This window comes from Pinus tabuliformis, chromosome 9 (assembly GCF_031772625.1).
Source record: "Pinus tabuliformis cultivar Carrire ecotype Pingquan chromosome 9, CPIR1, whole genome shotgun sequence".
Lineage (NCBI taxonomy): Eukaryota > Viridiplantae > Streptophyta > Pinopsida > Pinales > Pinaceae > Pinus > Pinus tabuliformis.
This window is the reverse complement of record NC_142307.1, coordinates 223,650,901-223,674,164: the sequence shown is the minus strand read 5'-3', so window position 1 is coordinate 223,674,164 and position 23,264 is coordinate 223,650,901. Positions and strand designations below refer to the sequence as shown.

General features: G+C 38.1%; 1 protein-coding gene across 1 annotated transcript in view; it reads left to right on the top strand.

The window, feature by feature from the left end:
* The window catches only part of LOC149147970 (uncharacterized), a 47,685-nt gene that overhangs the window by 7,145 nt on the left and 17,276 nt on the right, over positions 1 to 23,264 (top strand). Inside the window, exon 2 of the mRNA XM_089442027.1 lies at positions 22,988 to 23,109. Within this exon, the coding sequence (XP_089298153.1) occupies positions 22,988 to 23,109 (122 nt within the window). The remainder of the gene's footprint in view (positions 1 to 22,987; positions 23,110 to 23,264) is intronic.

Genomic DNA, 23,264 nt, shown 5'->3' with positions numbered 1-23,264 from the left:
CATGTTAAGCTTTTTCTACCATATTTTAAGTCTTGGATTAGGTAGTTTGATCAAAATTGGGCAATGTTGACTAATATCCCTAGACAATCGAGGTAGAGGCAAAGGCTAGACAAGAGGAGAAGAATCTAGATTCTAGATGGTTGATGCATCTAAATGGTTGATGCTCAAATAATTAATCATTAATGTACAATGGATGCTATATCTATCTTGATTTATGTAAAAATATGCATGCTTCCGTATCTTCTACAACTAATTTGGTATTTAGGATGTTTTTTTAATATAAATGAAAAAAAATATAATTTTATATATATATATAGTAGACGCTTCTGAGATGCTTCGCTTCCTATAATTTTGGGACCTGCTTCCAAAAAACATCCGCGTTTCGTCCCCGCTTCGTGCACATTGGGCTGGATGCTCTATCCTCTGGCCCTTTGGTCTCACACTCCAGTTCCTGGCATTGGATTTGATTTGCTCCTCAGCAAATTTACGAATCTCCTCAAGGCCTCTGCGGCTGCCTCAACATGGCTTTACGCTGCCTAGCGTGGCTCTACATTGCCTCTCCCAGATCTTTCTCTGCCTCCTCTGAAATGTATCCCCAGATCAGGGAACTCTCGAACCGGAAAACTATCCCTGCCCCTCACTGCAAGAAATCTCCTCGATGACTTCTCCTGCAACTGTTGCACTACTCTCTTGAGAAATTGCTCTCTTGATCTCACTCGATGTATTTTCCAATTGTCCATCAAGCCTCTTCTTATAATCTTTTCGTTGATCAATCAACGACCCATATTAGATTCTAATCAATGGCTCAAATCATCTTGGCTTGATCCTCGTCTTCTTCTCGAAGATTCACACCCAGTTTAATTAATACACTTTAATTATTTTAATTTCCTAAGTTTAGACTTAGGCATCCATTAAAAATAATTAATAATTTTAATTAAACCTCTTTCGGGTGGAATTTCGCAAAATGATTTATGGGTATTGTGGAATGCATGTGTCCTAGCCTCCCTGCAAAATCTTAAGGCTAGAGCACATCCGATGCTACCAGAAATCAACAAGGTTTACTTCTTGAGAGCCTTGCAATGGTGGAATGCCCTAGGTACTGTTACCCACCAAAAGTGGGTAACCCATAGGAGAAATTTTTTCTCTTCATTTGTCAACAAGTTAGCCAGCAACCCTATGATGGTCCATAGATAACTTTACATGGAGCTCTTCACTTATGCTTCAGTCAATGCTCTCTCCCAACTAAAATTCTTCTTGAAGGAAGGTGGGTCATTTATCAAAAGGAACATTAACCATTTTTGCAATCATGTTCCTTCATTTAATGTTTTGGGGCATACCAATATGGATCACAAGCCAAGCTGTAAGATTGACTACTCTTGATTGTAATGTTGTTCCCATACTTCACTTGGGAGGTTATTGTTTTCCCCTAGTCCAATGTGATCTCCCTTGAGGTCCTTCCTTCAAGAGGGGTGCTAATATGATGGACTGATTGAAGTAGCATGCCCAAGGTAATCCATACTTACCACCTTCCATGTTTCCTTTATTATTCACATCCATTCTTTGGTTGATTGTTATTTGTAATTGGCATTGACAACTTATATCCTTAGCTATGAGTCACGGATTGAAACTTTTCCCTAAGAGGTTGATGCAGTTGAAAGAATGATTAAAGCATATGAAATCACAATTAAAGAAAAGAAAAATGCAAAAGATGGTTGGGACTTAGTAAGCATATGGGAAAAAGACTAGCATGAGCTCTAGCCCCTTATTGGCCATTACCTAGTTCCTTAGCATATCAATGCTCCATCATAAAGGAACCCTTGAATGTCCCAACCTTGATGAGCGAAAAACTACTATGTCTTTAAGGGGTGTTGGAAAAACATAAAGCAAGCTTGGTCTCCTAAGTTATGTAAGAAAGAAAGATAAATTACTAAAGTAAAACTAAAAGGCACACTAGTGGGGTGGAGAAAGTAGATTGAGGAAAGGGGTATCTCATGCCTCCATGATTTCTCCCTCTTCTCATTATAGTACTTAGAGATGTTGGATGCCCTCTAGCTGGTAGCATGGCTATGGCCATCTTCCTTGAAGTATTCCTTACTCCATCACCACCATTATCATATGCACATATGGATTGATCGGTTTACCTGTGAAATGTCCTTCCCCTTAGGGATTGGTAGCACCTAATAGGGCTGAAGGTATAATCATATCCAACACAAGTCTGGTAACTTGCTTACGATTCCTAAGAAAGACATTAGAACGTAGGGTTTGTGTGAACTATTTTTGTGCCCCTAACATTGAATATGGTTCACAATGATACTTTAATTTAGGTTTTTATTCTTGATGATGTTGATCTCACTCGATCTTGAGGGTATGTTTTAGGTGGTTCATCACTCATGCAACAAAAATTCTTTCAAGGGAGACTTGACACTTATCCAACACCATTTAGAGGACATTTTTCCCATCCTTGAGAGCGGATATGACATTGTAGCCCCAATAGCGCCTTCCTGAGATGGACGTTGGGCTTTAAGGAGCCTCTACATGGTTGTACCCCTCTTGCTACACCCCTAGAGGTTGAAACGTTGTACCAGGAATCCAAGGCATTGGCTTATTTGATGATGTGCCCAGATGGACCTGTTGTCGCTCAGATTGTACAAGCATAGTGCAACAATGACTCAGGTCACCCTGATCCTCGATCTCTCCGTTCTAGCTGTCTCCCAACAACATGCTATGGGGGGTTAGTCCCTATGGAAGATGGAAATGCAATATTTATTGGCAACCAACAAGTCCGTGAGACACGATTGAATGGCCTAGTCACTTGGCTGATTATAGCAAGTTGAAGGATTAGATTAAATTATTTATCAGATCAGTGCCTTATGGAGTCAATTGCTTGCTTTAGATCAATTAAATACCAGGTGACCAGATGAACAACCACTACTTAGATGCTTCACTATCTTATATGCTATGCAAATCGTATGATGTAGGTGAGATGCAACAATCTTGATTGAAATTAATTACATGCCTAGCTATGTGTATCCCTTGATCCTTATCTATTTCGAGGCTAGTCTCAAAAGTAAGTGGTAAAGAGAAGTTAATGCGAAGCAAGCAAAGACTTGGTTAACGATACCTCCCCTTGAAATCTAACATACCCGGTGCCTCCGACGTTGCAGAGACTGTGGCTCTAATGGCTTCAAGGGCACTGTCTTAACCACTAGAGAGGGTCTAGCGTTCGCAAGCAAGAGATGAAGGGTGTTCCTATCTTTCTATCAACCAAGCTTATGCTTGGAGGTAAGTTTAATTAATGCAAGACTAGGCCTAGGATGCGAATACAAAATTGATTTGAGTGATCTTGAGTTAAGATTGTTTATGTTCTTAAGTACTTAGTTATGATTTATCTTATGACAAAGAGCACTTAATAATAAATGAAAGACAATCTTAAACACAAGATAAAGTGCTCAATTACTAATGCCCACCAGATGTATCAAATCTAACCAAGAGGTAATTGCTCAAGAAATGAGATAAATGCTCTTAACAACAAATCACCAATATGCCAAGGATAAAATTATCACCCACAATAGATTTTAACCATGAAACAATAATGACAATGATGGCAAGCAAAAGAGATTAGAGCACTTATCCAAAATGCTACTTAAAACAATTAACCAAGGTTTTCTTCAACACTTACAAGAATGAAAAGGATATTAATGACAATAACTGAAGCTAAGATACCAGATTCGTCCAAAACCCTTGACGAATCGCAAATCGAGCGAAGCCGACACGATTCTCTGCGGATTCGTGTCCAAACTTCAGGACACGTCGTGTCCGGTAACGTGTCTTGAATTTCCAGTGCATGTCGTGATTTTTATGACGTGTCTTGTTTTTCGGACTCGTTTCTAGGACTCGGAACTGCTGCTAGGTTAAAGGGGCGTGTCTGCTCGGTTGACGGCTCATTTTGCAAGTCAGTTGGCAAGGGATTATGCTGTTGTAGCGAGGAGCGGACTCTCAGCAAGGAGAATCGACCACCCAACATCCACAGTCTACCAGCAATGAGGTAAGTAGTCCACCAGATAACTTCTAACTTCTGAGGTAAGTAGTCCACCAGATAACGCAGTTCTGAGTTTAATAGTTTATACCAGCAATGAAGGCTCCAGCGTCCTATCTCTTTGTATCAGCGGTGCCAGTTATACTGGTTATTTGGGCTACTGAGTGGTAGTTTGCCTCGTGCCTACAATTGTTGGGAGGCCTTTTCATAAATCTCTTTGACCACTGGTGTTTACCATGTATGAGAAACATTATCAGATCCAAAACTTATCTTGAAGGTGGTGCTATGCATTTCTATGCTGAGGATGGACACAATCACTGCTAAATTGATAATATATATATCACTTCTAATATATTAGAGCTCGACATAATCACTGCGAATTTCCAGTGCGTGTCAAGAATCACTGCTAAAGTTGTTTTCCTAGTGTACTTTTAGTCTAGTTTTCGTTTAGGTGCTAGGAAGCTATTCTAACTTTTTGTCTCACTGCTTTAATGTTTAACTTAGAAGCGGTCAAACTAGCTTGTATTGTGAACTCAACTTATAACATTGTGTAACCTTGTAATTCATCAGTTAATGAATCCATGTTTCATATAAAAATAAATAGAATCGATTGCATTGTGTAACCCTGTAATTTATCAGTTACATGAATCCATGTTTCATATAAAAAAAGATTCGATATCTTTTGATAGTGACTAATTAGTAGGTTGTCAATTGTACATTCGTGTACATAGAATCGATTGCATTGTGTAACCCTGTATCATTATAGTGATAACTGCACAAAAATAAAAATGCTGAGCAGCCTGCTAGAAGGCAAGTTCGAGAAAGGCTTGACCACTATGACGAAAAAGTAGCCGTGCAGGAACAACACCAACTACAAAATTCCAATGAGATTGCAATTTTATTGAATGACAGATGTTTGTACAAGCCATAAGTTCACCTGCTTGAAAATTATAAAATCTATCAAAATAACTTATCATGGATTCTTCTTTGTGAAGCATAGAACCAACCCTAATCAAATCATAGACTTCTAAGAGTAAATGAGGAGCGGATTAATAAACTCAGCCCCTCATCAGTCTGACATTATGCACAGAAATGTGTCTCCTTGTTCTGCGTCCAAATACACTAGGCAACTCTTCAACTCAGTCCCATACTGAAGTGCGTTCACCCAGCTATACACAGGAAGAATGTGGCCCTCCTTATGGTCACAAACTCATCCTCTTTATGGTGTGAACTCAACCTCTTTATGGTGTGAACTTGGCCAGCTTAAGACATGTAATTATGTGCTTGCAATTTTTTTCTACGTTTTCATTAAGTGTTGTCAATGTAATACATTGAAATTTGAAATAAATATAAGAAGAGCACCTACAACAGTGTGTTTATAAACTGTTTGATTCAAACAGTCTATAAACACACTGCTGTAGGTGCTCTTCTTGTATTTATTTCTATAAACTATAAGAAAAGAAAATATTTATGCTTTTTAAAGTTTTATAATTTTTATGGACTTTTTATTGTTATATTTTTAAAACAAAACTTAAAATTAAAATCTAAACTAAAACTAAAGCAAATAAAGATCTAACTAAGAAAAATAAAATGAAACTCGAATATATCTAAACCCCAAACTAAATTAAAATGGATAAAAAAAATGGAAAACGAAAACATAACCCAAAATCTTATTATTCTTTTTATTTAATTTAAATTCTAAACTATTCAAATCTAAAACCTAAAGTAAATAACGCTAAAACAAAAATTATAATCCTAATACTAAAATAAAACAAAAAAAATACGTTACCCTTACTTACGTATAGCAGAACAGAAAATCGAGTGATTTGTTTTGATTGCAACTGCAGGTTTGAGGGCGGCGGCTGAAGAAATCGATCAAGGCAAACGGAGGAGATCCGCAGCTCGATGATGGACGCAATGGTTGCAGCGTGGAGGGATTGCGGGAAAGAGCAGATAAACGTGGGCGGCGGTGTGAGGAATGCAGATGTGTTTTTTATTTTTTTTGCAAATGATCGATGGTAGAAGGAAGAGATAGTGGTATTGAAGATTTGGACGTGATTGCTGCAAGAGAGGCGTAGAAGGAAATGCGGTGAGGTTGAGGTGGGTTTGCTGGACGTGGATGCGGGTTGATTGAGTTTCAAGGTGCGGGCAGGTAATGAGCAACGAAGGGAGAATGGCTAGTGCTGCAGCTTGAACAGTGCACACTGAAACAAAATTTCAAAATCCTTCTGCATAAAAGAAACCCTCCGGGTAGCAGCAGAAAACCCTTGAAGTTCTTCAAAGATTGTAAAAAAATTTAAATCAATCTGCTTCAGATTGCCTGGTGGAGATCCTGAGAAAAATTTCAAAACCTGTACTTGCAACCTGCAAATGGAAAACAAAAATCCAGAAAATATATGCAAAGATTAAAAATAAAACCCTACAAATCAGCTACGAATTTACAATATTTACATATCTAAGGCTCTTTAGCAGCCAAATTTGTCAATAATCCACAGTTATATTTTCAGAATTTAGTTTTAATGTGAGACACTTCAGAGATCCCTGCATGCATTCATAAGAAAATTCAAATGATAAGCCCGAGATCAAGAACTGGCTGGGCTCTTTCAGCAAACACAATCCGGGAGTTGGCTGGTTCAGCCGAGAACTTCCCCTAACGCCCGGTAATCTAAAAAAAAGGATTTCCTGCATAGCTTAAAATCAACCATTAACATGGAGGGAGAAAACAATAGTGAAACCCAGATCAAATGGAGATACCTGCCACTATATTTCAGAATCTAAACTATCATTCAAACCCCAAAGATCATACAAGATACCTGTGCCTAGATCAATCTTCATTAAGCTATCATCAATGGTTGAAAATAAAATTATGCAAAAAAATAAAACAATCTTACCCCATTTTCAGAAGAGTAACACTAGCAAGATTTTTAACGCCAAAGTCTTTCTTTATTGCACAAAAAAAAATGACTACAAGAGAGATTTCTTTAGCACTAGACTCTTAGATCTAATCTCATCTCAAATGACCCCTCGCACCCTATTTAAAGGAAAAAATCCTAACGGCTAGTTTGAGTGATCCATGTCAAAATGATCTCGACCGTCGATGAGGATCAAGAGATCTCTTAATCTCATCCGTCGAATTTTTTCATGCATTAAAAAATGATAATTCTGCATTTATTTACTCAAGAATATTATTATTTTATTATTTTTAAGTTTTTACTTTATTATTATTATTATTATTATTTTATTTTTTAAAATTATTATTATTATTATTTTTTTTAATTTTTAAATATTTTTTTTTTTTAATTTTTAATTTATTTATTTTATATATATATTCCTTTTTATTGTTTTTTATCTTTTCAATTTTTTTTTTAATTTCTTTTTAAATGGATCCTCGAACTTAGCCTTTGGAAAAATCACCTAGGACCTAGGACTTAGGACTTATGAGGGGATTAAAACATTTTCTAACCCTCAAGACACTTTACATCATGACTTTTACAATTTTACATCTCAAAGGGGAAACCCCATTTGACATAGACCCTCATAGAACACCCAGTTCTGCGACCAAATATATAATCTAGCAGATCAACACACTAGGATTTCTCTAAGATTCTAATGACAAAATTCATTTCGGCTTTGGGGTTAGGCTGAAGGAAAACTTTGTCGATCATGGATCGGTGAGACAAAAAGCCTTCCGGAATGTAGATTATCACTAGAAAATTAGGTCCACCTAGGCAATTTACATACATGACTCAACTCTGTTAAGATTATTTACAATTTACACATGCAGACTGGGTTTACAACATAAATTTATCAAGTCGACGATGATTATCGAATGGCACAAACACATCAATCAAGCGTTATCCCTTTTGCGAAAAAAGGGGGTGTACAACTATGGGTAGTTGACAAGTAGTGGTCAACAATCCACATAAATCAGTATGAACAAGTTCAAGAGGCTTACTAGTTGATCCTTCCTTTTCAGGGAAGTGCACTTTGGTTTGCTTACCAAATTGACATGATTTTCATATCGTATTTTCTGGGATGTTAATATTAGGAAGATCACGAACAACCTGGCATCTGCATGCTTGTCTTATTTGAGAGAAGCTTAGATGCCCCAATCTTCTATGTGATAGCCAATGTTCATCATTTTTTCTTAGATAGCACTGTTGTTGTCCTCTCTTGAGTATGTATAAGTTGTTTGGAGTTCTTATGCCTTTGATCACGTTTTCTCTTGTATCAAGCTCACGAACAATACATCTATTTGATCGAAATATTACTTCATTTCCTTGATGACACATTTGTCTGACACTCAACAGGTTATGCTTTAGACCATCAACATAACTAACATTCCGAGCTTTAACTTTTTATTTTAAGAGAACAAAACCTTTACCTTTTATGACAGAATGAGTGTCATTTCCAAATGAGACCTTCCTTTCTTTTTCTAAGGCATTATATGAATAAATTTTTTCTTTGTCACCTGTCATGTGTTTTGAGAATCCACTGTCAATGTACCATTGATTTTCTTGTGCTTATGCATACAAGGCTATACCACATCTTTCTGTTTGTGGTTATTTCTTTCTCTATATTTTGGGACTTAGTGAAGTTTGCGCCTTCTGAGATGTTTGCCGAAATTTACTCCTGCATTCAGATTCTTCATGACCAAAGTTGTTATAGATAGAGCATTCTATTTCATTTTCAAGAAGAGAAAAGTTATTGTAGGTCCGTTTCATGATCCCTGTCGCATTCCTTTGATTTCGTGCTTCTCTAGTCATGATGGTCTTGTAAGCAACACATTGAGCAGCTTTGTGTCCAAAGTTATGACATGAAAAACATTGGCCATTAAAGAAGTTCCTGCGATTATCGAAACTACTGACCTGATGATTGTAGTTTATATTGATATTCCTTCTTGAAGCAGATTGAGTATGATTTACCTGAGGTTGGTTGTAGCTTCTGTTGATCTTTGAAGTAAATTGAGATTGATTTACCTAGTGATCTGCTTTTTGCCTTTGCAGATGATTGTCAAACTGTTCACTGCTCTTTGCTGCATCAAGATAGCATTTAGTGGAGGTTGACGACTTCTGTGCTTGAGATCATTGTTTTACGAAACGGCCGTACCGAAACGGAAACGGCCGTTTCGTTCCGAGTCAAAAAAAAAATTTGCGAAACGGCCTTTGACCCGGCTCGGTTGACCGGGTCAGCTATGACCCGGTCAACCCGGCCGGGTCCCGTCAAAAAACGGCCGAGTCAATAGCAGACCGGCTGGGCAGCGATTTAAGTTAAAAAAAATTACTTTTTTGCTGATTTGGAGCTGAGGATGTGTGAAGATTAGTTGACAAGTTCTTAGCAGTAGAAGAAGTTGCAGATTGCAAGCTTGATTGAAGACACCAGTGACTCTTCCTCATTTAGGACATCAGTGACCTTGATCTTGATATAACAATAACCATGACAGTGACATTGATACGCACCAGTAATCTTGTTATATTACAGTGACCCTGTGGCAGAATCCTTACAGTGATGTTATCTCTATGACAATGATAGCAGAGTTGAGCTGAATCATTGCAAGCTACTAGGGTTGAGCACAATTCTTAATTCAGAATTTGGATTGGCTTGCTAGTAAAGGAGTTAAGAGTGATGTGTGACAGTCCCCTGTATAGCAATAACCTTGATATGGCAGTGATAGTTGGGCAGTGTGTGCAATGATAGTAGCATGTTTGATGTGGCAATAATCTAGCATAACGGTGACATTGATGTTGGATAGTGAAACTTGCTGATTGTCGGATTGACATGATTGATGACAGCGATATGTGATTGACGGTGATGATGACTGTAATGAAAATAGTGAGATTATGATAGTCCCTTCTTGACAGTAGTGTGCAAGCAACAATAACATGAGTGGAGGTGGCATAACAGAAACAGTGGCAGCAGTAGCAGCAACAAAGGACAGTTGGAGCAGTGGTAGCAGGGGCAGTATGAGGCTTGAGCTTAATGAGTCAAAGAAGGAAGTGGATCACCTCAAAAGCATGTTGCAAGAGGCAAACAATAAGGAAAGCACCTTGACAAACTAGCTCAAGGAAAAGGACCTTTTTAAAATATTTAAAATTATGTTTTTTTATAAAAAAAATAAATATTTAATGTATTTTTTACAACGACCGAGTCATTGAAATCGAGCCGGCCGAGTCATTGCCGTTTCCGTTTCCGTTTCCGAGTCGATCCTCGGCCGAGTCCGAATCCGAGTCCGTTTTGTAAAACATTGCTTGAGATGCTTCTTCAGTATATCAAAGACTTGTCTTTATCAGAGGAGAACGTTGCACTTTGTAATTTCATTTAGTGTTTCTGATCCTTTAGCAAATCTAAGATTGAGAGCTTTTGTTTTCTCAATATCCTTTCTTAGACCCACAATTTCACATTCTAGTTTTTCATTATGTTTTTCTCTTTCAGCAAGTTGGAATGTCAAATTTTCTATAATCATATTCTTTTCTTCTAAATAGATTTTGAGTTTAGATATTTCTTCATAAAGGTCATCTTCATCTAAAGCATCCAAGAAATCATCATCTTCGAAAGCCATCATAAGTCTATAGTCATTACTATTTTCATCTTCATCACTAATTGATAAACCATCACTGCTTCATGCGTATAATAGCTCTTCTTACTTACACTTTGTTTTCTATTCCATTTAGCTGATTCCTTACCTTTATCAAGCTTATCTTTATGAGGACATTTGGCAGCATAATGACCGACTCTTCCACAAGCAAAGTATTTGAAAGGTAGTTTACCTCTGAATCTTCCGGAACTTCGTTGAAGGTTCTTGACAAAGTTTGCTTCTTCCTCTCCTTCTGAAATATGTCCTGATTCATTGAGTTCTTCTCTTCCTGAAGCTTTAATTGTGGCTTCTCTCATATCTGACGGACCTCCTTTTCTCATTTCGAAAGCAGTTAAGATTTCGTGCAGCTGTGTCATAGTAATAGTCTGAAGATCCTACTTTTCTTCTATGGAAGATACTTTTGATTCAAACTTAGTAGACAAGGATCTTAAAACCTTTTCAACTAAAGTAACTTCTTTTATCTCTTCACCCAAATTCTTCATGCAATTAACAATCTCATCTATACGTAAGAAGTAACTAGTTATCATCATTGTGCATGTTGAGAGTTTCATATTGAATTATGAGAGTTTGCAGTTTTGCACGCTTTACTTGAGTGTCTTCTTCATAGCTTAGAACGATCTTGTCCCATATTTTTTTGGCGGATTTGAGCTGCATAACTTTGACAATTTCTGATTGTGACAGACTCCCTAATAATGTATTGACAGCCTTGGCATTGGTTTCATATTGCTTTTTACCTGCTGCATTTGTAGGAATTGCTGATGGAAATGTATATCCTCCTTCTACGATTTCCCATACATCTGTTCCAAGAGATTGAAGATAGGCTGTGGTTCTTACCTTCCAATAAACGAAGTGGCTCCCATCAAAGATTGGTGGTCTGATGGATCCCTCTCTTTCATGGTTACTCATGATGATGGATCTTCCTTCAAGCGATCAAGTTTCTTTTGAAGGACCTGCTCTGATACCAATTGTTGGTGATAATACTGAGGGGGGGGGAATCAGTATTATCAAGTCAATAATTTTTCAGGTCCATAATCAGATTCATATACGCTACTTCAGTTAATGGAACTCGCGTGTATACACAATTGTCTTTAAGGTAACTAGCGTATATCCTACAAACTTATGATTCAATTAATTCATCATATGTTGATCTTTAATCAATGCATCAAAACCATATAAACAGTAACCAGGTGCAGTAAAAACAGAACAGACAGTCACACAAATGAACACAAGATATAAGGTGGAAACCCAATGTGGCTGAAAACCACCTGTTGTAATCGTCTCTATCTTTTTTTTGAATTGGAAACTTCTTTTTACAATTTTTGTACTGGTGCAGTCTTATACCAGTAGATAGGCTTCCACCTGCAGAAGGCTACAACATTCTCTAATTCTCCAGCTTCTTCTGGAAGGGAGCTACAACCCCCTAGCTCTTGTACTAGTTGATATGTTTACTAGTACGTAGGTGCTAGTCTATAGAAGGCTACAACCTTCTCTTTTCTTCCAAGGACCACATTTCATAAATTTTCAGACTGGATCCATCAATAGCATCATTCAATCATCAAATCAACCAATCTCCTTTGCACCAACCACAACTGAATCAACCAATCACTTTGAAAACCCTTCTATCTAATCTTTTAGAATGCTGTAACCAGAATACAGTAACTAGAATCCAGAACACTGCAACAACAAATAGAAGAAGCTAAAACATATTTTATGAGGTATACGCTACTTCAATGTGTCAAACCTGTGTGCATACGCACTTTTCTCAAGACGAACCTGCGTACAAACCTGCAAAACAAATTTAAGATGTATACGTTGTTTTGATATGCAGAGCTAGCATGTATACTCGTCTTTTCTAAAGTGAACCTGCGTACAGATCTGTAAATGATGATTTAAACTTTACAACAATTCCAGACTTCAGTTATACCCAAATCATCATATTTACAGACTACAACATGCACTAGTTATTCAGATAAATGATCAAATCACAGAAAGATACTTCTCTTCAAGCCTTTAGATCTTGACCCATCATTAGATATTATCCTTTATCAAGCGCTAAGGTTCATCCTTGGTTCAGATCCAGCTATGCACCATAACCCAATAACATGTATACTAGATCTTGCTCTTTGTTAGGTATTCAATACTTGAGTACCTTTGCCTAATGATCTTCTCCTCCTTTTATAGTCTTAGGCCTTACTCAATACCATGGAACAAAAACCACTTAGGACCGATACCTTGGACAAAATACCTGCGGTCAACAATTCGGACCAGATACCTTGGACCAATACCATGGACCAAATACCACAGACCAAAACTTAGTTTTCCAACATTTACGCGCCTTTCCTGTTGTGAAAGTGCATGTTAACGTTATACGCTCTTTTTGGTCTGATAACCCGCGTGTACACGCGCCTTGGTCAGTGGGGAACCTATGTGATCTATCATATGAGTGAGTTGCTATCAAGGACAACACCTGTGTCATAGTGACAAATCCGTGTCATAATGCCAACAGGTTGCATCTTAAGTTATAGCTCCGAGATTTGCAGTTGCAGCTCAAACCTAACTTTGTCGATTTCTACTTGTGACTCCTTTAATGCAACGGTGAGCTTCTGAATCTTATCCATAAGGGCAACTTCTGCCTTAATTTGGAGCTCGGGGAGCTCAATACAGGCTTGTTGATGAGCACTAATATTGCAGCAAAAATGCTGCAACTCCTGGGGCTACCAGCTTTACCTTATCAACCCGGGGTTCGTACAAACTTGGAGGTGATAGTGATGTATACACAAGTAAAAGTGATGGTTCTTCCTTTTATCACTGTTCAGCTGGCAAGAGACCACTAGGGTTTTCAAGCCAAACTTCTATTGATTCAGAAGAAGCTTGATTACGTGATAAAAAAAAAAGAGGAATCTACTCTTGGGGAGAGCTTATCTACTGAAATAATGAAAAAGACTGAAATTCAATGCTAAGACACACCATTCCATAACTAACTTCTAAGAAACTATGCTTTACAACAATGTTAAGCTAACATGGATGAAATGCTACTGTCCTAAGCATGGAATTTCAAAACATCAAACATGACTACTGTGCATGTAAAGGACTAAATTAAATCTATTTTTGTCTTTTTATTTTTACCATGAAAAATCAAGTGTGAGAACTAATCTCTTTTTGTGATGTGGCAGGTGGCTTAGGGATGTTGGTGGATGGTTGGAAGGTTTGGGAGACCTTTTGTGGCTTCCTAGAGGTTCTCCCTCAATTCGGCCTCAAGAAAGGCCACTACAGGAAAACCTACAGGATGTACTAGAAACCTACAAGATTTCCTTTATTTCTACAAGATACAACCGAGAGAAAAACGATGGGTGTTGGAGGTGATGGAAGGCTTAGAGAAGGCAGTTGATGGGTGGAATGGAGTGAGAAAATTCCTAGTATTAGTCAAAATTCAAAACCAAGGTTAGGAGATGGTTGGATTTGCTCAACATGCTTGGAGGCATTTCTATGTAAAATGATGAAATTGGTGAAGGTCTGGGTGAAATCAAAATAATTATGGTTGGATGAAGTTGGAAGGTGGTGCCTTGCTATGAGATCTCTTTCTACTTCTGAAATACCTACTCTGCATCAATCATGTGTAATTGCCAAAAGGTCATGTAAACAAAAAGAATTCTAATAATCTAGAAAAGTAGAATTTAATGAGCTAGCTGTCTACTTCATGCATGAGGAAAATTGTTGAATAAAATGGAATCATGGATGAGATATACTATAAGAATTAATATGGAAGAGATGAAAATTAACCTACACTTGCAAGACTCATCAAATGATGGTTCAAGTATAGTAAACTCTAAATCTTATGAGAAAATGGAAATATGTCTTTTTGGGGCTGCATAAGTGTCTTTTTCTCAATTCATGATCCCTGAAGGAAGAGGTGATGCCAAGACACCTACTGACAGCTTTCTAGTGCTCCTTTTATCCCTTCTAAACTGCTACTGAAGTAAAGCACAAATGGAAGCAAACAATAAACAACTATCAAATCCACACTACTTGCAATGAAATACTTCTAAAGGCAATTTAACCATGAACCTATGAAACTAAGCTAAGCATACAGATACAAGAAGAGGAGCCTTTACTTCTAGGATTGGGCCCTAACCCAAGAGCTTCAACCCTCTGAGTTAACTTAGTGCTGGATCAAGAAAAAGATTATTCTTATTATCAAAATAGAAAATTACATCAAGCTCTTCCACAAGTCTGGAGCTCGAAAATAACTAGAGTTCTTATAGTCAAAATTCAAATCCTGAAGTCCCCAACGACTTCCATAAATCTATGGAGGCTCGGCTCCCAAACTCGAGATGAACTAACTCTTTGTCTATCACTTGCTCAACTACCTTTTGATCTTCATGACTTGGTTTCTTACACTCTGAGCTGGTATGATTAATGGAGGAATATTCGAATGGGGGAGGAGTAAATGAGGAGGATTTACCTCCTACAATCTCTCTCCCTTATCCCATTCAAGTTTCAAACCTTAGTCTTGCCAAAATTCCTTCATTTCCTCTTCCAAGCCTCCATTCAATGCATATTAGTCCACTAGGTATAATATCTCACTTTAACTCATCTCATTAAACAAAATATAATTAAGGTCCATATAATTACCCAATGATGAGGCTCATCATCACCCCCCTACTGAAAGTGTTGCTCATCTTCTGAGCAACTCAATCAATATCCGTGTCTTTCATAGCTCTAGTGGCCTCCTTGTCATCCCATGCCTTTGTTGTGGTTTCATCTTCTTGTGCATAGAATCCTACCTTATTTTCTACCTCCTCCCACTGATTTCTTTCTTCCTCTTCCTTCCTTCTAACATCCCCAAGAGCAGTGGGGACTGAGCCTCATGCCAATCGAATTGACTCTGAGCCTTTGGATGGATTTCTTGTACATGGGTGTCATGTTCAGTGCTTCTCTCATCCTTTGAGGAGAGTGGTACTCTCTGATCTTCAAACTATATGGAAATGTATTCCATCTCCTTAGGCAAGCTTGCACGCTGTCAACACCTAACAATCTGAACATGTCCTCAAAATGTGTTATTGCTTGCTCTTGGGCAACAAGATACTGGGGTGCAAGTTGAGGATCATTTGTAATTAAGTTATGTGTATTGATGAGAGCCATTGGATTAGATTGCTCAACTCTGATCATAAGAGGCTTTGTTTGTTCCCTTGCCATATCTTCTTCATTTATGCAGCCCTTGCTTCCTCATGGTTCATCCATGATGCGAAACCATCAACTGTAAATCCCCTAGCTTTGCATTAGGGTCCCATACATTCATATATTTCAAGGCCATGTTATGCAAGTAGAACTCACACATCTTGGCCCTATCTTCCAATGCGCTTTCATCACAAAGATCAATGAACTGTCTATAATCTTGGAATGGCATAGTGCCACTCTATGCTAGGGTCTTGATTTGGAACTGCAGCCATTGTTCCTTAAGGTATAGTGCATAGGACTTAGCCGACATCCTACACTGGATTGCTTCCAAAGAGAGATTGGACATGGATGCCAATTGATTCTCTCTTTCTTACAACTGTCCTTTCAACCATGCATTTTCTGCCTCTAACTGATTTTTTATTATGGGCTTTCTGCCTCTCAAGCTACTTAGTTCTCTACCCATCTCTTTAAGCTTCTCCTCCATGTGACCAATGTCCTCCACTCCCTTCGACTTGGCAATCTACTTCCATCTATGAGTTCTGGCTCTCTCTTTCTCAAGCTCAAAGAATAATGGAATGGCAAATTTTTGTGGAATGACCCTGCCCCCCTCAATAAATATGTAGTATGAGTCAAGGTTAGGTTGGGGACTAGTTTCACCTAGCTCCTCTCTTTTATTTTCTTGATGTATACTTCCCTCCTTATCCATTTTTTGAGTTTCCTATAGGTTTAGCAGAGTCTTCTATAGGACTACCTCTACTTCATGTAGGTCCTGTTGTTTATCCTGTAGGATGTCTTTTCCTTTGGATGATGTAGATCTAGTTACAGGCCTTCTCACATAGGTGATAGGAAACTTAGGGGAGGTTTGTGTTGAGGATCCTTCTACTTGATTTTTTATAGGAGGAGCCATTTTCTCCTACTATTTAGGTGAGTCCTCAATAACAATGGGAACCTTGGTTGGAGTTTGGGGTTTCCCCTACACCTTTATGCTTGTATCTATTAGTGATTGCAGAAAGAAGTATTGTATGCTAAGCCTGTGGTGAGGAGGTGTTTTTGCTCCAAACCTCAATTCTTAAAGAAGCCTAAAGTATGATATGGTAGGCTTGTTCTCCTTACTCCATTCTTGTCCTCAATGGGCTCCTCTCCCTCTAAAATGAATTTATTCTTGGTATTCTGGCTATCTCCCTTGTCTTCCTTTCTCCAAGGAAATCCTAGGGGAAGTGTCGTAATTCTGTGTATGAGTTCAGGGATGAGCTATATGGAGAGGCCTCTCCCCACAATAGTGGCATGGGCTCTAGTCAGTGGAATGAGGGAGAGAAAAATCTTGGGCTACTTCATCATCATACCCCCTCAACTTCTCAATATACCCCATCCAATTATGCCTCGTGAATATTTCTAACATAGGGGGGTGTTGGTGAATTCTCATAGTGTTAATGGTCTCCCTTCTATTAAACCCCCTTGTCATTTAGTCTGGTGAATTTTGAGGAGCAGAGACGATTGATACAAATTTTAGTGCAAAAGGAAATGGGACTGAAATAATTGTGGAGACAATTCCCTTACACAGTTGTCAAATTCACTCAAACTAGGAGATTTTCTGTTCTATTCACTTGGAAAAATGGAAGGAAATGTAAAGCCTGCCTCCTCATGTTGTTTGTTGTAGCCAACCCCTGTGTTTTCCCCTCAAAAACTTCTCTCGGCCAATCCTGTAGATTGTTTGACTGTAGCCTGTAGGATTCCTGTGTGATCATTAGGATTTCCTATGTAATCTTGTAGGAAGTCCTGCACAGGAGAAAGATGGAATTTTTCTCTTCTGTAGGTTCCTTGGGTATGAGAGCGACTTTGCTAAAGTGAGCCTCGAGGAGATGAATGCATGAGTGCATGGGGATGAACAATTATTTCCTCTTATGGTCGAGTTGAGTGAGGTGGTGTGCTAGTAGCCGAGGTTCATTTTTCTATTTTTGGACCATTGGTCCCCACTACCACCTCATCATTCTCCTCTCCTCATAATAAACTCCCACTTCGAGCATCCGTAGCCTTAACTGCTTTCATCCTCCTCCTCTTTTTTGTTGACTTGACTGTTGCCACCTGTGGGAGGATCAACTATTTTGTTATTGCTGACTGAACGAAGGTGGCCAAGTTAACTGGCCACCTTTCTCTTATAATCCAACTTGCTCACAACCTTTACATCTTTTAACTACATTATGCAAATGAGAGAGTGAAGCGAGATACTCACCTATGGTGATAATAGCTTGTTGCAGTTTGTTGAAGACCTGAGGTGCTTGTTGTGTGTTGGTTGTCTGTTATTTCTCCTTCCATTTTTTTTATTGTCCTTTGATGATTCCCTTGATGTGTAGGTACCTGGTGTTGAAGATGATGGTGTTTCTGTTGTTCTGGAGCTTCTTCTGCCCTTGGATATTTATGCTGGAAGCTTGCTGCAACTCATGATTTTTTTCTATGGGATAGGTTGCAACAAGATTTCCTACAGGATGTCCTGTGGCTACTTCTCCCTCAGAATTTTTAATCGTTTCCTCTGCTGAGACTTTGACAATGATGACATGGATAGAGAGGAGGTCTTGGAGTGTGAATAATGAGAAATACACTTAGGTGTTGTTCCCTTCTACTCTCTGTTTCTTTCTCCTCTGTGTTTTCTCTTTAAAACTGTGAATTTTTTTTTTGAAAACTAATTTTTTAATGATAAATGCAGGGGTGATCAAGGTGGAGAGAGGTATGGTAATGAAGTTGTGATCACCAGCCAACACCCTTTTGCAAAGTACCCTGCACAATGAAAGCTCAGAATCCAAACACGATCTATTCGTCCCCATAGTGTGTGAACTTGGAGACCAAGGGCTAGTGTACCTGTAGACCTGTATTCAAACTTAAAAGGTGAATTGTTAGATCATAAGAGATTTAGATCTGTAGATCTAAACCCAACACGTAAGGCAAGATATTTGCACCAATAGATGTTCTGTCATGCAACAAATGAAATAAAAATTATAAAGCGCATATAATATAGAGCATGAAAAATTACTAGCACATGCCACATATCAACAGATAAAAGAACACCATGAATTGAAACCCCAAAGTCTTTCTATTATGAGAAATACATTTCCAGCAGAGCAAGGCTTAGTATATGCATTACAGATTACATCATCCAAAGATGAGATGAGGAGTTTGATTGCTTCCTTATATAGAAAATGAGAGAATGAAACCCCTCCTGGTGGAAATGACGACTAGTTGGATTGATCCTTGTCAAAATAATATTTTTTGTTGATCTTCTTTTGAAAATAACTTGATCTCCACCGTTGATTTTTTATTTTTGAGGGAAAATTCGAATTTATCTTAAAACCCCCTTTGTATTAATCCAAAAATAATATTTTGGACTAATATCCTCAAAAAATTCACTTTGACTTAACCACCAAGGCTCTTAAAAAATCCATTTTTCTTTTGGTGGAGGACCCCAAAAAATTAATTCTTCTTTGACCCACGAGTTTTTGATTATTTTCCACCTGGAGAGAATTTAATTTCTCTCAAATTATTTTTTGACTTAGAATTAATTATTGCTTTGGCTTAGGATTTTTATTCAACTTTGCCAGAAAAATTAATTAATTGACTAGAGGGGATTAATAATTTTTTCCACCCTCAAATATTTTAGCCATGGTGTCTAACTATGAGTAACCATGTACTAAAATATTTTTTACGTCAAAACATTACAAAATAATTTAACCCTTAGAAGAGGAAATACACATTTAGACATAGACCCTCAAGATACTACCAAATTCTGTGACACAATATGATCTAGTATGAAACCGAGTGTGTCTATAATAAAATAATTTAGCCATAGTGTCTAAATATGAGTGACCATGCACCAAAATATTCCTAAACACACTTTTACATTTATTCGATAAACACTAGGACTCATCTAAGACCTCGTCAAAGAATTCCATCCTAGCTTTGGGGTTATAAGTGGGAGAAAAACTTTGCCGATTATCCGTGTTTACAAACACACATAATTTGGGGAGCTTAATTGGATGAAACAATTTGAGAAGCATCATAGGCTTACCTAGGTGTTATTACATGGCTTAATGGTGATACTAGCATCATTTACAATAAATTTTGCGGACATTCGGTTTACAATAATGAAATTGGATGCTGAATGGTGGTAATGATCCTTGAAAAATTTGTCTGGTGCTTTGTACTCTGCATCTTGTACTGTTGACAAAGTGTGGTCAATAGGGGCATTGCACATCTGTTTGCCTTTTGATTTCTTGATTGAGGAGGAGACATCTTCAGAAAGTTTGGAGGCCTTATTCCTTGATTTTGCCATTTGTGTTCTTAGGAGCTACCTACCAGTTGTTAGGCTGAGACTGAAGGTACTGACTTTGATACCAATTGTTGGAAATACTAAGAGGGGTTGAATCAATATTTCTTTTTAGTTGTTAAATTATGCCAATTAAGATCATTAATTTAAACTAGGACAGGTGATGTACCACAAACGAATAATTTTATTAATAACAATGATGAGGACTCCGATCCTCTGACAAAAACTCAGGTTCATGTACAAATGAAACCTATAACTCCTTTAGGGCTCCAAACCTAGATCAAGACTCCAATCTTCAATTACAGACTAGGCACCAACTTGTATAATCCAAGCTCCAACTCGGTCTACTTGAGGACACCAGTCCCCTCAACAGTTCAGGCTCCGACCTGGTTTTCCAGAAGGCTCCAACCTGTGTGAGGACTCCAATCCTCTAGGGCTCCAACCCTCTTAATCTGCTTCAATCCTTCAAGGTGGTTTAAATGTTGCTTCAAGACTTCCAATATCTTCTTCAACAAGTCCTGAATGATATCTCCCACAAAGTCTTCAAAGAATGTCTCCAAGAGTGTCCTCACTGCTGCTCCAAGTCTTCTTTGAGTAAATTCTAGAGATTGCTCCAACAGATGTCTTAAAGGGGTCATCAAGATCAGTCTCAACAGGTTCTCCCAATCAATTTCATGTCTCCAGAATACTTCATTGGGGGCATTCTGTGCTTTTGAGTTACATAACTGATTTAATTCATCCCAGATTTCTTTTAAACTCTTAGCCAAGTTGAGATGATGTAATCACATATCAAGGATTCCTAGTCTGATGATGGATTTAGCTTTATCAATCCTTTTAGTCCATTAGACAAGTTTGAAGTTTAAATGTTATCTTGTTGTGGGGGCTTTTGTTCCAAGTTCTAACCCACTGACAATGCTCCATATATTTAAATTCAGTAAGTATAGTTTTATAATTTGATTTTCTTGGTTTGAAAGTTTGTTTCGTTGAACTTTCCTAACATATGTTTCTCCATTTTCATGAAGAAAACAAAATCCATTTGCATGAATAAAACAAAATCCATTTTCATGAAGAAAACAAAAGGAACTTTCCTACTGGATATGTCTGAGAGCTTCAGGGAAACAAAAATAATAAATACATCCAGGTCTGCCTGCCATGCCAATATTGGTGCTGCCACAATATCTGTGTTTTCTTGAGTGGATGACTATGGCTCCCTCCACGCCTGTGTATGGGTGTCTTTCTCTGCTGCTGGATGGTCTTCTTGATTTTTGACAGAAATTTAGTCCACCGATAGCTGTTCAAAAGATTTGCAACATCTGTGTTTTTGTGGCAAGATACATGCCATTATTTTTCTGCTAATGATATATGTTAGGAGAAACGGTTGTCTGAATGAAGATTTGCCCTAACGGATGCTTTATTTATAGAGCAATGTATGTGCAGGGATTGAGTTGTTACCATATTTACATTTCGTGGCTTTTGAAATCCTTGTAATCTGGGTATCCTTACTGAAGTCATTTCATTCAGGATTTTTGTTTTTGCGCTAGCTAGTTGTCTGCTGGTTGCTTTGATTTCATGGGTCAACTGATTTGCGAGCTATGTGTTGTACTGTAAACCTGTGCTCTGCAATCACTTGAAAATCTCTGTTTTTTTTGGTCAGTTCAAAATTCGCTTGCTGCTGTCTAAAACAATCCACATAAATTTAGTCCATCTATATCTGTGTAAAAAATCTGCAACATCTGTGTTTTTGTGGCAAGATATGTGCTATGATTTTTCTGCTAATGGTATATTTTATGAGAAAAGTTTGTCTGAGTGAAGATTTTCCCTAATCGGCGCTTTATTTATAAATCATTGTATGTGCAGGGATTGAATTGTTTCCATATTTACATTTCATGGCTTTTAAAATCCTTGCTATCTGGGTGTCCTTATTGAAGGCATTTCAAGTAGGATTTTTGTTTTTGCACTAGCCAGTTGTCCGCTGGCTGCTCTGATTTCATGGGCCAACAAATTTGCGAGCTATGTGTTGGACTCTAAACCTATGCTTTGTAATGGCTTCAAAACCTCTGTTCTTTTTGGTCAGTTCACACTTCGCTCGCTGCTGTCTAAAAAAATCTTTACTTCCTTGTGTTAAAGCAATTGCCTGTTACAGGTCAGAGATAAGATCATTTAGATGTCTACTGATATGTGCCCCAGCACAAGATTGAGAGAGGCTTCTCAGTGAGCATGTGTTGGGTTTGAGAGAGTGTAGTGAAGCTGGTGATTAGTTTGGTATTTTCTCAATTGGGCCATTATCCCAGGATGGGAACCAAAGTAAGTTCCGTGATTAATTTATTAATGAAAAATTGTTGATTGGGCATAAATCTGTTTGTGTGACTCAGATTGAGTGATTTTGCTTCTACCAAATATTTTGGTTAAGAACTTCGCTGTGTATTTGTTCAATTAATAATTGCTGGGAACTGAATACTGGGTGCTAGGTTTGGGAAATTCTAGCATGGTACTAGAGCACCTACTCAATCGATCTCGGAATTATAGCTGTTGAGTTCATATCAGATTGTCGAAGCCAAGTTGGCTTGAACCATATGAACGGATATTTGATTAGCGACAAGAATTTTTTTTTCAGTGCGGAGAGATTTATTTGATTTTAGTATTTTTTGGGCAATTTTGAGTCAGAAAAAGGTACAATAAAAAAATAAAGGAAAATAAGGGTGGGAATTTTTTTATATTTTTTCTTTTGAAAAAAAATAAAAAATAACAAAGGGGTGGGAGCTCGTGGTGGTTGGCCGACAGCCCGACCCAGCCAACCGCCCCTAGGGCAACGAGTAGGTTGGACCACAACACAACACTACCACCCATCGGGTTGCGGCTGCAGATAAGCACTCAGACAGGTAAGACACGCACAAGGGGTGTCGACAGAGCTGGGCATGAGGGTGGAGCAGATTGCGCAGAGGCAGCTGTGGAGATTCAGGCAGAGTCTGAGAAGGCAACAAACAGGTTGGTGGCCGACAAGGTTGTTGGGCCACCAAATCAGCTACAAAGCAGAGTGCGAGGTTAGCAGCTAAGTGGTCAACAAGCCAGCCTCCAAGTATAGGGGATCATAGGAGTTGACCAGACGCGAAGTGTTGGATGGCGACATGGAGCAACGATTG